General features: G+C 48.8%; 1 protein-coding gene across 1 annotated transcript in view; it reads right to left on the bottom strand.

Moving 5' to 3' along the window:
* Positions 1-15,614, bottom strand: part of LOC144122102 (Golgi-associated plant pathogenesis-related protein 1-like) — a 179,966-nt gene extending 164,352 nt beyond the window's left edge. Inside the window, exon 1 of the mRNA XM_077655627.1 lies at positions 15,484-15,614. Within this exon, the coding sequence (XP_077511753.1) occupies positions 15,484-15,546 (63 nt within the window). The 5' untranslated portion in view covers positions 15,547-15,614. The remainder of the gene's footprint in view (positions 1-15,483) is intronic.
* Positions 15,615-16,173: the final 559 nt, after the last annotated feature.

Genomic DNA, 16,173 nt, shown 5'->3' with positions numbered 1-16,173 from the left:
AGTTGTCAGTGATTGGTCAATATGTGATAAAAACATGTTGGTTAGTACGTTAGTACAGGTGCTGCACATGAAACAATGCGTAAGCCATGCCGTTGGAGATAATGATCTTTGTCAAATGAAATAAAAGTAGTGCCAAGGTAAAACTCCGGAGAAGTAAAAAAATCATCTAAAAACGTGCCTACAGAAAACTGGAACCACACTTCTCAGTTTTCTTCCACACATGCCCTTACCGATGCGAACAATTCCGCAGGCGGTACGGAGTACAAAAGGTCTTTGACATCCCCAGAAAACACCAAGCGAATTGAGCGGTTGTGCCCCAAATACTCTGTGACATCTTTTGAACTCTTTGTGCCAAAAGGACCGTTTACACTCAGTTTGTTCATATTGCCACGTGCCTAGCGCCGCGCGACAGCCTTGTTTGGTGCCGACGACGACGAAGCGGTTGTTGTGGGCACGAGCGGCGCGCTGGTGCTGGTCTCTGTGACTCTGTTTCCGGCCACGGTGTTCGATATGGAATGTACATGCTGATCTTGAGAGCAGAATTCTCCTTGCTCGTCGTCAACGCCTGGTCGCGGCTTTGGTTACGTTAGATGTCGCCAAAGCTTACGACAGTGTAGAACACTCCATCCTGATACATAGGCTACAGTCTCTTCAATTTCCAGATTATATAGTTGCATGGATATCTGCATTTCTTCATAACAGGGAATTCTTTTGCGTCCATAATGGTGTTCATTCAGAGAGGTATAGACAAACGCGAGGTGTACCGCAAGGAGCTGTTCTTTCTCCTGTGCTCTTTAATATTCTGTTAAGCTCAATTCCTCTCCACCGCCATGTACGCACTTACGTCTATGCGGACGACATTGCGTTTTTTGCTGCTGCGCCGGATATACATTCTCTGTATGGTCTGTTGCAGTCATATTTGAATACACTTGAGCACTGGTTGAGCGCATTACACCTGAAGTTAAATGTTGGCAAGTGCGCTACTCTTGTTTTCCCTCTATTCACTCCTGTAGTGGTATCTCTCACTTGCCAGTTAAAAATAATACCGCAGGTTCAATCCCTAAAATACCTAGGGGTCATTTATGACAACAGACTCACCTGGCGACCTCACATTGACCATGTCGCGGCGAAAGGGGCTCGTGCCGTGGGCATGTTACGGAGATTATGTCATCACCGGTACGGCATGCGCAGAGATGCGCTATTAATGATCTACATAATGTATGTCAGGCCAATCTTAGAATTTGGATCAGTGTTGTTTTCAGGCTCGGCTACATATAAACTTCGCCCTCTCGTCCTTTTAGAGAGGGAAGCACTTCGCATGTGCCTCGGCCTTCCAAAATTTGTGGCTATCAATGTGCTGTACCTTGAAGCCCGCATTCCGTCTCTCTTATCACGACTTCAATTTTTAACTGTGCAAACTTACCTCAGGATCTATGAATCCCATTTCCACTGTTCCCAAAGCATTTTCTGTTCTCAGCCGACCTCCTTTTTTGGTGTCCCCTGGTCTCGTTTCAATTCCCCTCAGGTAGTGTTTGTGCAAAGATTACTTCAGCCTTTAGATGTAAACATTTATGATATCCTTCCTGCGCTTCGGAATGGGCCCACTATCCACATTGTTTTCGACGACATATTCCCAAAAAATGCAAAACTTTCGCCACCGAGTATTCTAAATGGTCTTCTAGAAGATCATCTGAGGAGCCTACCAACAGATATAGCATTAGCCACTGATGCATCGCAATGCAATGAAAAAGCAGGTGTGGAAATATTTGGCTCGCATTTAGAATGGTCCTTTTCTCTGCGTCTTCCAGATTTCACCCCTATTTTTCAAGCAGAGTTTCTAGCAGTTGTACTTGCTCTACGCAAGCTAGACCCCTCTATTACAGCAGTTGCAGTAATTACTGATTCTTTATCTTTGTGTTCGTCTCTCGCTGCACAGGTTGACGGTCCCATTTTATCAACTTTCTTATCCCTACTTCCTCCGCATTTGAGCCTTGTTCATTTAGTATGGGTTCCCGGCCACAGCAGTGTGACAGTAAATGAGATTGCTGATAATCTCGCAAAGGCTTCCCTCAGCGGCCCCGTGTTGCCAATCATCCCGGCTACAGCCTACATTACAGCATCTAGATTTCGGCGACGTGCGTTTTTAAGCACGCAAGACACATCACTTTTAACATCGGCGGATTATGAGCACCTTAAATATTATTGGAACAGGAAAATTTGTTGCACTCGGCAGCTTGAAGTATCACTGACGAGGCTACGCTGCCGCATCCCCCCTCTAAATTTCTATTTACACAAGTCGGGTTTGGCGCTCTCTCCCCTTTGTGCATTTTGCCGTGAGCCAGAATCTATTGAACATTTTTGGCTGTATTGTCACCGATTCAACTCACTGAGAAAAAGGTTGCTGGAGGAGCCCTTGCAGCATCTTGGCCTTAGTTTGAGCAGCCCGCTCTTGCTATCATTTGGCGCCACCACATTTGGGTTCAGCCACAGATCTGTTTGCACCGCTGTTCAAAATTTCCTGATAGAATCTCACCGACTGCCTTGCTAAGTGTTCCAACCTTTTCTTTTCTATCAATTATTACATTTTGACTAAATCATTAATATTTAATCACTCTCTTTATTATTATTCTTAAAATTTTAAAATCAAAACACTCATCCCTTTTCTGTTCATGACGAAAAATTCACCGGTGTTGCACTCCCACGTGCTTTTCCTTTTTGTAAACTGCGTTCAGGTGAATAGCCACCCGATTCTTGGCCGATCCCCCAGTGTGGGTATGTGCCATCTTTTGATAGGCTAACAACAACAACAACGACTCTGTGATCGGAACGGCAAGCCGAACTTATTCTCTGGTCCTCGGCAACGTGTACCTTCCCTGTGACTTCAGTCGTGACACTGGTGGAGGTGCCATCGATGATCCCTTCTCTTGCGGACGATCCTACGCGGCCGCCTCTCGTGACCACTCCTGTTCATCGTACCAGCCGACGGCTCCGAGGCTTGCCCCCCGAGGCCTTCGCTCTTGACGAAGAGACCCTAGCTGTGGCAACGACACCGCCCGCCCGTACCATGACTGTCCCTTCCACCCCTTCGTCCTGTCTCATCCTTCAGACCCCATGCACCCCTAAACCATTTCACGGTGAGCAGTTTGAAGACGCCGAGGACTGGCTAGCTCACTACGAAAGGGTCGCGGCGTTTAACGGCTGGGACGACGCTGCGAAAATGCGGAACGTCTACTTCAGCCTTGAAGACGCTGCTCGGACATGTTTCGAGAACCGCGAGGCCACATTCTCTACGTGGCCGGCCTTCCGAAGCCAGCTCCTCGGTACGTACGCCAACAGTGACCGCCGAGAGAATGCCGAGCGTGCCATAACCTCTCGAGTTCAGCGTCAGAACGAAGGGGTCGCAATGTACGTTGAAGACGTCACGCGCCTTTGCCATCGCGCCGACCCGTCCACGAGTGAGGAGAAGAAGGTGCGGCACCTGATGCACGGCGTCAAAGAACAGCTTTTTTCCGGCCTCGTGCGGAACCCGCCCACCACAGTCGCGGCGTTTCTGGCTGAAGCTGTGACCATGGAGAAACTGCTACAGCAGCGATGCAGCCAGTACGGTCGGCCGCTGAATTCCATCTCCACACTACCGCCATCTGACCGAACCGACTACAATCCCGGGCAAGATCTGAGCTCCCTTCGCGACCACATTCGCACCGTGGTTCGCGAGGAGCTCCAGCAACTTCAAGGATCATTTACTCCTGGTGCAGCTTCCCTGGCCAGCATCATCCGTGAGGAGGTCCAGAACGCAATCACGCCACCGACAAGTACAGTCGTTCCACCACCACCTCCGGGCCCCGCCCAGCGGATGACTTATGCTGATGTCACACGCCGCCCAGCCCTGCTACCTACCTCTTCGCCTTAAACGCAACCTCAGGTCGCTGTGCACGCTGCGGAACCGCTGCCCCTTTGGGCAGATCGGCGCCAGGCGCCCCGGAAGACTGATCTCTGGCGCGCTCCAGATAACCGCCCTCTCTGCTACCACTGCGGCGAAGCAGGTCACCTCTACCGGCAGTGCCCTTATCGTCAGATGGGCCTTAGAGGATTTTCCCCCGACAGCCCTCGTCCACGGCCTGGTCAGCGGCCTCAGGACATCGCCGAGTACGTCACCCGCCAGCGTAGTCTGCCACATTCTCCTCGTCGCGAGTCGCGCTCGCCTTCGCCTCGTCGCTCTTCGCCTTCTGGGCCACGGTATACCGCTGGACGCCATGGTTCCTCGAGCCCTCATCGGGAAAACTAGCTCCGGCGACCTTTGGGGGCGTGGCCACCGCACACCGATTCGCCGTAAAGCTTCCACCGCCGCACCGCTCGATTCGCCCCGACGTCGAACGCCGAATTTCTGTCCAGTTTTCGCCGCACAGACCAGATCGCCCCGACGTCGTCCGCATCGCCGACCAGTTATCACCGCCGTGTCGCTTAAAATGTCCCGACGCCGACCACCCAACCGCCGTCCAGCTTCCGCCGCCACACCGCTCACTTCACTCCGAACCGACGTCGACAGGCCCTGGTCTTGGCCGGGTCTCCCTGGACATCCCTATTATCGTCGACACGAAGGAGGTCAGCGCTTTAGTTGATACGGGAGCCGATTATTCTATCCTTAGCGGGCGGCTTACAAGGACACTGAAAAAGGTGGTGACGCCATGGAACGGACCAGACATACGGACGGCAGGCGGACATGTGGTTGCACCACTGGGTATGTGTACAGCCCGGGTTACGGTGCGAGGCTGCACATTTGTTGCGACTTTTCTTGTTCTACGCGAATGCTCTCGTGATGTTATTCTTGGCATCGACTTCCTTCGTGAGCACGGTGCCACTATAGATCTACCGAACCGCTTGGTGACGTTTTCCGCCAAACTGGCCACTGAAAGGCATGAGTACCGCCTGTCCCACTCCACGCTGCGAGTCGCCGATGATAGCCTTACAGTGCCACCACGTGCCAGCATCCTCGCCAGAGTTACTTGTAAGGAGCCACATCACGGCCTCCGGGTTGTTGAGCCTAATGTCTCCCTCTCACTCGCCTTGGGAGTTTCTGTGGCAAGAGGTCTTTGTTTCCTTCGTGGAAGAGAGACGGAGGTGCTTGTCACCAATTTCTCCAATGAATATCGACATCTGTTCCGTGGCACTGTCATCGCTTACGTCGACCATCTGCACGAAGTCACCGAATGTTTTGCTTCAGAGGAAGCTACGCCTAGCACTGAACCGGATGATGCCGTACACGCAGTCGACATCAATTCTAGCCTTTCCTCCGTTGAAAAGAGGCAACTCCAAGATCTATTGCTGGAGTTTCGTGTGTGCTTCACGTCTTCATCTAAAGTGCAGCAAACGTCGGTCATTAAACACCGGATTATCACGCATGAAGGCACTCGACCCATCCATCAGCAGCCCTATCGTGTGTCTCCTCGGGAGAGAGACGCTATCCAACAGCAAGTCAAGGAGATGCTCGCCGATGGCGTCATTCAACCTTCAAGCAGCCCATGGTCGTCGCCTGTAGTCCTCGTTAAAAAGGAAGACGGAACACTTCGTTTCTGCGTTGACTATCGGAAACTTAACAGTATGACAAAGAAGGACGTCTATCCGCTGCCACGGATTGACGACTCTCTCGACCGACTTCGCCGAGCCAAGTACTTCTCCTCCATTGACCTCAGGAGTGGTTATTGGCAAATTGAAGTTGATGAGAGGGACCGTGAAAAAACTGCCTTCGTAACACCAGATGGGCTCTATGAATTCCGCGTCCCATTCGGGCTCTGCTGTGCTCCTGCCACCTTCCAGCGGATGATGGACACTGTGCTCACAGGTCTTAAGTGGCAGACATGCCTTGTTTATCTCGACGACGTGATAATTTTTTCACCGACATTCATAGAACGCCTGCGCCGCCTGAGAACTGTTCTCGAAGCTGTCCGGTCTGCCAACCTTTCTCTCAAGCCTCAAAAGTGCCACTTCGGGTTCACCGAATTGAAGTTTCTTGGCCACATCGTGAGTGCTGATGGCATCCGAGCTGACCCTGAGAAACTTGCTGCCGTTGCTGCCTTTCCCGTCCCCGCCCACAAAAAAGCAGTCCGACGGTTTTTGGGGCTGTGCTCCTATTATCGTCGCTTTATCAAACACTTTGCACAGATGACCAGCCCTCTGACTCTCCTAACTCGAGATGACGCATCATTTTCCTGGGGCGCCGAGCAGCAGATGGCTTTCGACGAGTTACGACGCCGGCTCCAGTCACCCCCGATCCTAGCACATTTCGACGATGATGCCGACACAGAGTTACACACGGATGCGAGCAACGTCGGCCTTAGTGCCGTTCTAGTTCAGCACCAAGATGGGGTCGAGAAAGTAATTGCCTACGCCAGCCGTGCACTTTCCCGTGCAGAGTGTAACTATTCCACCACTGAAAAAGAATCTTTGGCGGTAGTATGGGCCGCTGCCAAGTTCCGCCCGTACCTTTATGGCCGACCGTTTCGTGTCATCACTGACCATCACTCCTTGTGTTGGCTGAAAAACTTAAAGGATCCTTGTGGCCGTTTAGCACGTTGGGCATTGCGCCTGCAGGAGTTCGATTTCGATGTTATTTATAAGTCTGGCCGGAAGCACACCGATGCTGATAGCCTGTCCCGCGCGCCCGTCGGCCCTCCTTCGTCAGATGCCACCGACGACGATAGCTTCCTCGGAGCAGTCACTACGTCCGATCTCGCCTCCAAACAGCGTGCGACGACGAGCTGCGACTGATTATTGACCATCTTGAAGGTGGGCATCCTACAATACCCCGGTATCTTGCTCGGGGGTTGTCGTCGTATTGCCTTCGCAATGGGGTGCTTTATAAGAAGAATTCTACGTCGAGTGCGAAAACATACCTGCTAGTCATACCGGCTGATCTAAGGCACGAAATCCTCCTGGCCTGCCACGACGAACCAACTTCAGGGCATCTTGGCTTTACACGCACCCTAAACCGAGTCCGGCAGAACTATTACTGGCCACATCTTTCTCCGAGCGTTAGACGTTACGTACAGACTTGTCGACAATGCCAGCGGCGAAAAAAACCCACGCTCAAGCCATCCGGTATGTTGCAATCTATTGAACCACCCCTCACACCCTTCGAGCAAGTGGGCATGGACCATTTAGGCCCATTTCCTTTATCCTCGAACGGACACAAGTGGATCGTAGTCGCCACAGACTACATAACACGCTACGCCGAAACGAAGGCCCTTGCCCGAGGTACTGCCGGCGAAGTTGCTCGATTCTTTATGAACGACATTGTGCTCAGACACGGTGCACCGTCGACCATCATTACTGACCGAGGAAAGGCGTTTACAGCTCGGCTACTGCGGGACACCTTAACTCTCAGCCATACCGAGCATCGCACAACAACAGCGTATCACCCTCAGACAAATGGATTAACGGAGCGACTAAACAAAACTTTGGCGGACATGATCTCAATGTACATCGACGTCGAACATAAAATGTGGGACGTGATCCTGCCGTATGTCACCTTCGCCTACAATACGGCGCCGCAGGAAACCACGAAGTTTACGCCGTTCCGTCTCGTATATGGCAGAGAGGCCCGCACGATGTTGGACGCGATGCTCCCGTGCGGGGAAGAAGCGGTCGAACCCGATGCCGCCCATTTCGCAGAACAGGCCGAGCAAGCCCGTCAGCTGGCCCGCCTGCACATCAAGGAGCAGCATGCCACCGACGCTCGCCACTATAACCGCCGGCACAGGGAAGTCCACTACGAACCAGGGGACCAAGTGTGGGTGTGGACCCCCGTGCGCCACAAATGATTGAGCGAGAAACTACTCCACCGCTATTGCGGACCCTATAAAGTCCTGCGCCGCTTACACAACGTTAATTACGAAGTCATTCCAGATGGAACGGTGACCGTCAGTGTTCGACGCCAGCGGCCTGAAATTGTGCATGTGGTGCGCTTAAAGCCATACTTTTCGCGCTACTGAGCGCTTCCTGCAAGTGAAACCTTGCGTTATTGTACAGTTCACCTCATTTTTTTTTCTTCCTCTCACCTTGTCATCGGGACGATGTTTTCTTTCACGGGGGGGAATAATGCCACGTGCCTTGCGCCGCGCGACAGCCTTGTTTGGTGCCGACGACGACGAAGCGGTTGTTGTGGGCACGAGCGGCGCGCTGGTGCTGGTCTCTGTGACTCTGTGATCGGAACGGCAAGCCGACCTTATTCTCTGGTCCTCGGCAACGTGTAACTTCCCTGTGACTTCAGTCGTGACAATATGCTTAGGTAGGAACTGGCTAACCTGGACCTCCTAGGAGACAATTTCAGTAACAATTGTCCGAAACGGTATGTCCGGCTTATGAGTCTGTGCAGTAAAGAATACATTACCGAGTTCAATTTGCACTTGCCGATCGCTACAGTATAGAAGGCATAGCGGTTGTGCAAGGACTTTGGTCTCTCACAATTGGCTGCAGTTGTCTGCCCTTATGAAATCGTGTCCTCACAGAATGCAGGAGAGTTTTAATGATCAGGTTGGCGGGGTTTTATCTGCCGGGTTTGCTTGTGCGATCGTGGCGGCTGCGGCTGAGACCCTACTGCAAAAGATAAAAGGGAACGCGCGGCAAAGGCTGAAAACAAAGCAAGACCAGTAGTCATGCCGTACGTGCACAAAGTATCACACAACCTGAAGAAGGTGGCGGGAAAGTAGAATGTTCCAATGTTGTTTACAGCACTATCCAAACTGGCAAAGCTATGCCCCCGCATCGCCAATCAAGGAACAAAGAAAAGTGGCTGTGACAAGAAGCACGCTAGGCCCTTTGCGGGATGCGCCGTCGGAGTTGTTTATGAAATACCATTGACATGTGGAAAAATGTACGTAGGCCATACGCTGCTTGAACGATCGTGCACGGGAACATGGGTTATTGCTAACAACGGGGAGGGATCTAATTTGGCTAAGCATTGCCTGTACTGCAGTGACTGCCGGCCACGGCTGAATGAGCTTAGAGTTCTGGGCAAGAGTCGCGATTCAATCGCACGTTAAGTTATGGAAGCCTATTTCATAAAGAAAAGAGGAGATGCATGTACCAGTGATTTTTCGATTATGCTGTTCAATACTGAGGTAGCATTCTTCTATAAGATTATATAGGTTCTGGCTTGGGTGTGCTTCTGATTGCCACATGCGGTACCCTTTCTGTGCCCATGATCAAAGTGCATTCTTTTTCCTTCATATATGTGATGTGTCCGTTTAATAAAATCAATCGTAAGCTTGCGCTCGTCCCGTACCCTGTCTTGTGTGTGTGTACCATGTCTGAAGAATTGAACCAAGTAGCCCGACAACACGTTCTACTTATGTATTCACTAACGCTTCTATGCTCTTGGCTTTTTAATTTGCCCCATTGTTATGTCTTTACTTTCCTTGCTTGTTAAGAGGGTTGATACGATTGACACTGTTAATCCTCTGCTCACTGTAATTACTGAAAAAAATGTTAAGTATTTTTCTCCGTGGCACAACAGTTGGCACACATTCAGTACTGATTGCGTTAAAATGAATATTGCTTCTGCCAATGCAAACTATAGCCTTATATTTGTTCCTATGCATTCGGTTTGCTAAAGGGGCGCAGTCCCCGTCAAGTTGTATCATGTTCAGATTGTTGTCTTTGCTCCTGACCTCCCTAATGATGTCGAATAATTTGAAATCGCAATTATGCCTATATATATGGTGCTCCTTCTCGGAATGGAAAACCAGTTGAAGTCAGCGCGGTGGATACCATCCCCTCTTTGGCCTTGTCAAGGTTTGGGCGTTTTGCATTCTTAACTGCAGTGAATTACAAAATAGGCTAATCGGCCGTCATTCCTGAACGGAAGGAACACATGCGCAAACTGCGTATCCGGCCGCTATCTCCACTCTATGATGAGAACGGTGACCTATCTTTGCGAGCATGTGACTGAGACGTGTTTACGCCGCACATTTGCAAGCCTGTCGTCAATCCGGCAATCTGGTACAATGCTGAGTTAGGGACGGCGAGCAATCGCCTAAAATTTAGGAAAAATATCCATTTTCGCCGGTGTAACAATACATAGCACTGAAGCCTTCTTGAACACTATTCGCTGACTAACCTGCTTCTACGCCTTTTAGTGGGATGAAACCTGTCCCGTTTACGAAACCAGCTAGCTTCCAGGCAGGCCAGATTTGTTTAAAGGTTGCCACTGTCGCATTAGTGCTGTATCAAGTGGTATCGAAAGGAAAACCGCATTGAGTTGAGCTTACTGCTCACCAGCCTTGAGGCAAAACAAGAAGGTTAAACGCATGAGCATTTTATTGAGCGCTACCACTTTTTACTCTCTCTTCTTTTTAACACTTTTGAGAAAAACGATCCATTCGCCCCTGTCTGGTTATATCGAAAGCTTTTTTTTACCCTAGGTTGAGACCACGAAAAATTGCGTTAGGTTGTTTAAAGCACAGGTTTCTAAAATGGTGACCACCGACGGAATGTGTTCGAAGCACTGAGACACTTCGCATGGGTACAAGAGCAAGATTGCGAACAAAGCTGGTGCAGAAATACTATTTAATATCAGCTGTGTTTGCCAGCTTAGCTAGGTGTTCACTTCAAGAGTATGCATAGGCCTATCTGGCACGCTATACGTCGCCGCCGCGGTGGTTCACACGTTATGGCTCTTGGCTGCTGACCCGGAAGACGCGGGTTTGGTCCCAGCCGTGGTGGTCGAATTTCGGTGGAGGTGAAATTCTAGAGGCCCGTTCACTGTGCGATACCAACTCACATTAAAGAACCCCAGGTAATCTAAATTTCTTGGGACTTTCACTACAGCTTCCCTCATAGCCGGAGTCGCTTTGGGACGTTAAACCCCCATAAACCATAAACCACACATCATAAAACGCTGTTCGTCATTTAGCCACGGAGTATGGCAGCGGGCGCCAAAAAACAGATTTCTTAAAATACACATCTAGCAATATCCATTTTATGCTCAGCGCATATATTCAGTGATTGCAGCAAGACCCGAGTTAGCATCCCGTGATATCCCGGGTGATATTCCAAAGTATTTTGAATGTTGAAAAGGGAACATTAGACCCAGGAGAACGTACGACACAGGCGCCTGTGTTGTACTTTCTTCTCTTCGTCCTGTGTTCGCGCTGTTTCCTTCTCAGCAATGTTATACCAACTAGCCCGCAACCACACCCTCGTATTTTGAATGTCACCGGTGTGCTACAACGTAACGTGGTTGTGGGACGAGTGTCGAGCGGCTACTTTAACTGCACTGATCGCAAAGGAGGACTCAGAAGCAAGCCGTCAAGTGAACATGCGTACAATCTAAACTGGTACTGAATACACATTTAGCGGCTACTGAATAGATATTTCAGTGCATGTTACTTCTGCCGAAATGCTGCAGTATATACATTGAGACATAATAGCAGTGTGAACACCACAAACACATGAGGAAAGAACACGTTGACGAAGAAGAAGGAGCGCCGACCAAAGAAAACAAAAAAACATAAACAAGTTTCGGCTCCCGTACGGGAGCCTTGTTCACATTGAAATGAAGCAAGCAGCTCAGTGGCATTACATATGCTTGAAAAGAGGGCGCAGGGAGCGTGCGTTGATTGGGTTAAGATTTCCATCGTTGCGGTTGAGGGTCGCTATGTCCTTGTTCAAACGATCGCAACGCATCTGCAGCTCCCTTGAAGACCAGACCATTGATTTTCAAACTATACGACAAGAACTTTCAAGCAACAACTACCCGACCTCATTTGTGCAATCCGTGGAAAAACAGTTATGTCGTTCAGCAAGCGATACTCCTCTGTCACCCTTGAAACGTGCTGCCGTGCCCTATGCTCCCGGACTAAGCGAGGCTTTAGCACGCATCATGCGCACCTTTGGTGTTCATATCGCCCACGTTCCGACAAGACAACTGCGCCATGCGTTGGTAAATGTCAAAGACCCCCTCCCCAAAGAAAAATATCCAGGCGTAGTGTACAAGGTTCCTTGTTCCGACTGTGACTACGCATACATTGGCGAAACCGGAAATTTCGAGAGGCGGCTAAAAGAACATAGTAACGATGTACGCAACAAAAAAGTGGATTCAAATGCTATCGCCGAGCACGCAGTATCTACAGGCCATGACATCGACTGGGGTCGGGCACACGTGCTTTCAACCGAAAAGAAGCTATACCCTCGCCTGCACTTGGAATCGTTAATCATCCAAACTACTAGTCACACCCTCAACCGCAACGATGGAAATCTTAACCCAATCTACGCACGCTCCCTGCGCCCTCTTTTCAAGCATATGTAATGCCACTGAGCTGCTTGCTTCATGTGAACAAGGCTCCCGTACGGGATCCGAAACGTCTGTTTTTGTTTTTTGTTTTCTTTGTTCGGCGCTCCTTCTTCGTCAACATGTTTGTCCCCGACGAGACGAGGTTTCGTCGAGCTCTCGACTTCGAGGAAAGAACACCTACATACACGGATATTCGCTGCACTCACTACTGAAGCAAGGTGAATATAAAGCTAGCATAGCGCATGCGCGCAGAATACAGATATAACGCACTCCAAACCGAACTGCGCAACCGAACTCTCGATCACATCAATCCCGTATGGGTTCTGCCTAACGCGGGCAACTCCGGAAACGAGGGTGTCGACCGCCTAAACAGATGTATAACCATCCGGGGGACGGGACACCTCTCGGCAACGGACGCGCCCAAAAAGGCATCTCGCTCGTACGCTAGATTACAAATTTTATCGTGAGCTAAGATGCATGTATCTCGCCCCTCATCTCGGCCTGCACAGGGTGCAAGCCACGACACTCAGACGCCGAGAAACAAAGGCAGTTCTTAGCCGTTACCGATTATATTTAATTACAAACAGTGAATATGACCCTGCATGTCCGCACATCAGGGACGGGAAGCACGCCACCAAGACCATATTTTATGGGAATGCGCTAGCAAACCCCCTCCGACGAATCTCTTGCCAGCTCTCTTGGTGGAGGAATGAGACAAGCTCTTGGCCAGTTTAAGAAAAACAACGCAACTGGCCTTCACAGCGCAAGCTCAAGAGGTCGCTACCGACTGGAGGCCATCGTGGACTCACCCCACCCTAACTAATGCCTTCCATTTTGTGGCAATACAGTTGTAACCACCACCGCCAAACCCATTCGGAGGTCGTGAGTTAGGATCCCACCAGCAGCATGTGGTTGTTGTTTTCTTCTACTCTCTAATAACTGTCTTTCAATAACTACCCTATTTTTGTCTCATTGGTGAACACCATATATTTTTTCAAAAAAACTTCCCCTATGCTCATTGGTTTCGGTGACTCTTGGCTTCTGCCATGTCGGAATATCTGAGAGGGAGAGGGCCTACCCTGTGGTCTTAACCTAATATCTGTACACTCGGAGCTGTTCCCACTCGGCACCTGGGTGTCGCTATTTTGGTGTTCGTCTTATGGCAAACGAGAAGAAAGAGCGCTTCGAATGCGTTCGGTGGTCGTAATTCCAAATTTCCAAATATCGTATTTCCTCACTAGCAACGCTGGCGTTGCAATGACCGACATCGAATGTGCAAACGCTTTTAACACTGCTTTTTTATCTGTTTTTACTGATGAATCTGAAGGCCCGGTCCTCTATTACCACTTGTCATTGCTACAGCAATGTAAGCTGTAACGTTCAACGCTAGTAGATTTTCTTGCATAATTGACAAAATAAAAAATTCATCTGCCGCCGGCATAGATGATATGAACTCAAACATTTTGAAGAACACAAAACTAGTTTGTTCTAGTATTTTTTGTTCACTGTTCTCACAGTCCCTCTATCAAGGTCAAGGAACAATACCAGACGACTGGAAAGTGGGGAACGTCGTCTCTTAACTATCCTGTTAACTATCGCCCCATTTATTTAACAAGCGTACCATACAAACTTATGGAGCATGTCCTTTACAGCCAAATCATGCATTTCCTAGATTTCAGTGACTTCTTCCATTCGTCTCAGCATGTATGTCGCAGAGATTTTTCCTGCGAAACTCAACTAGCCATTTTTCTTCACAAGTTTCACGCCAACCTTGATATTGACGTACAAATTGATGCCATTTCCTAGACTTCGCTAAGGCATTCGACAAAGTACCTCATCAACGCTTGCTTATTAAACCTTCCCAGTTGAACATACATGAAAACATCATCGTATGGATTAACGAATTCCTCACACATCGCTCTCAGTATGTATTCATTAATAATCAACCCTCCCACCCGCTTCCAGTCACCTCCGGCGTCCCGCAGGGCTCCGTCCTCGGTCTCTTGTTATTCCTAGTTTACATTAATGACTTACCTTAGCACGAACCTTGTCATATCCGTTTGTTTGCTGATAACTGCGTTATTCATCGTTCAGTCACTAATCATTTTGACCAAGAATCCGCCCTGGCAGACCTAAATTATGTGCAAAACACGTGTTTTAAGTGGATGATGACGCTTAACCGTAACGAATGTAACTATATGTCGTTTCACCACCGTCGAATTCCTGTTATCTACCAGTACACCATTTCTAACTCCCCGGTTGACCTCATCCAGTCATACAAATACTTAGGTATCACCATTTCAAAAGATTTATCCTGGCGTTTGCATGTCATTAACCTGATATCATCGGCTAACAAAACACTTGGCGTCTTAAAACGTCACCTGCGGAATGCCCCTCAACATGTGGGACTACAAGCGTGCATTTCGCTTATAAGAACTGAACTTGAGTAGGCATCGGCCATCTGGAACCCTCATCCAGCATATTTACCAAATGCCCTCCAAGCTGTACAAAATATAGCCACCAGATTCATTCACTCTGCGACTCATATATCGTTAACATATCATCACTAAAATTCCACTAAGGTTTGTGTAATCTTTCTGTTCGCCCTGTCTCTGCCAGTATTATCTTGTTTTACAAGATTTTTTATTCGCCGTTCAGACAAGAACCCTACATCAGCGCACCGCCACTAAGAAGATCCCATCGCATCGGTCACTTTTTTCAAGTTCTGCGCCCACGTGCCCGTACAAAAGTCTAACTCAATTTTTTTTTTTGTGTAGCAACTGACTGGAACTGCCTTCTCCACCATGTCGCTGCCATAACCTGCTCATCATCATTTATGACTGTTGTCAACGCTTGTACCATGTAAATCCCACCCTTTATGTAACACCTCATTCGGGGTCTTTAAAGAAAATAAAGAGAAGTGAAGACGGCATTCTTTCACTTTATTTTGAGCAGTGTAAGCGGATGCGCTATATAGATTACTCAGCTTGAAATGCAGAAATGCGCATGAAGGGTGGATTTTTGTAGTACTAGTACACAGTACTCGCTTAATTCGCGGGAGAGCGTTGTTAGTTGGCAGCACCACGAATAAACTGCGAGGAAGTATTTCTGTTTCCTGGGAAATCTATACATCATGTTGCAAACAGCACAGTTCAGAGCGCCAAACAGAGCAACGCTTATTTCTGAACGCTTACCTTCCTTTGATGAGCAAAAGTAACAGCTGCACATGATAAAATGAGAAAAGAAACAAGCTTCATCGTGACACTTCTTTGGAAGCTCCGGCCACAACACTAGTAAGCCACATCTTTGGAGCTTTTTATAAATGCTGGCAAACAAGGCTCCGAAACTAAAAAAAAAAACTAAAAGGGCCTGACAGGCGGCTGCTTTGTTCCCTCCAATCTCAATGCCACAGTTGGAAGAACTGATTCACAGGACTTTTTTTCTCATCATTTTATGAGGGTTTGTACCTTATCTTCGAAGCGGAATACTGTAGACGATGACATATTAATCGCACGGCAAATAAGAGGAAAGAAGAACACCTTTCTGAAGGCAGGTGCAGAAACAATGAAGCGTTCATAATGGTCGTGTAAATGTTTTGATCTACGTCACGTGCTGAACCACATGTGTTCTGCGAAACGCTCCTATGAATTTTCTTTTCAACATGCGTGTAAAACATGTTTGGTTTTGGCTGTCAGATTACATATGTTGTATTTCAGGTACAAAGGATGTGCTAGTTTGTTCTGCGCTCGATACAGCAGCGCTGGAGAGAAAAGACACTGAAACAATAACGTTATTCGTCATTGTGACGCACAGCGCTACAAAAATATCATTCGAGACAGCACGAGGACAGTTTTTGAAGGCAACTTCTGGGCTGCTACGGAGGA

Source organism: Amblyomma americanum, chromosome 2, assembly GCF_052857255.1.
Source record: "Amblyomma americanum isolate KBUSLIRL-KWMA chromosome 2, ASM5285725v1, whole genome shotgun sequence".
NCBI lineage: Eukaryota > Metazoa > Arthropoda > Arachnida > Ixodida > Ixodidae > Amblyomma > Amblyomma americanum.
The sequence above is the reverse complement of the archived record's forward strand: the minus strand, read 5'-3'. Positions and strand labels throughout refer to the sequence as shown.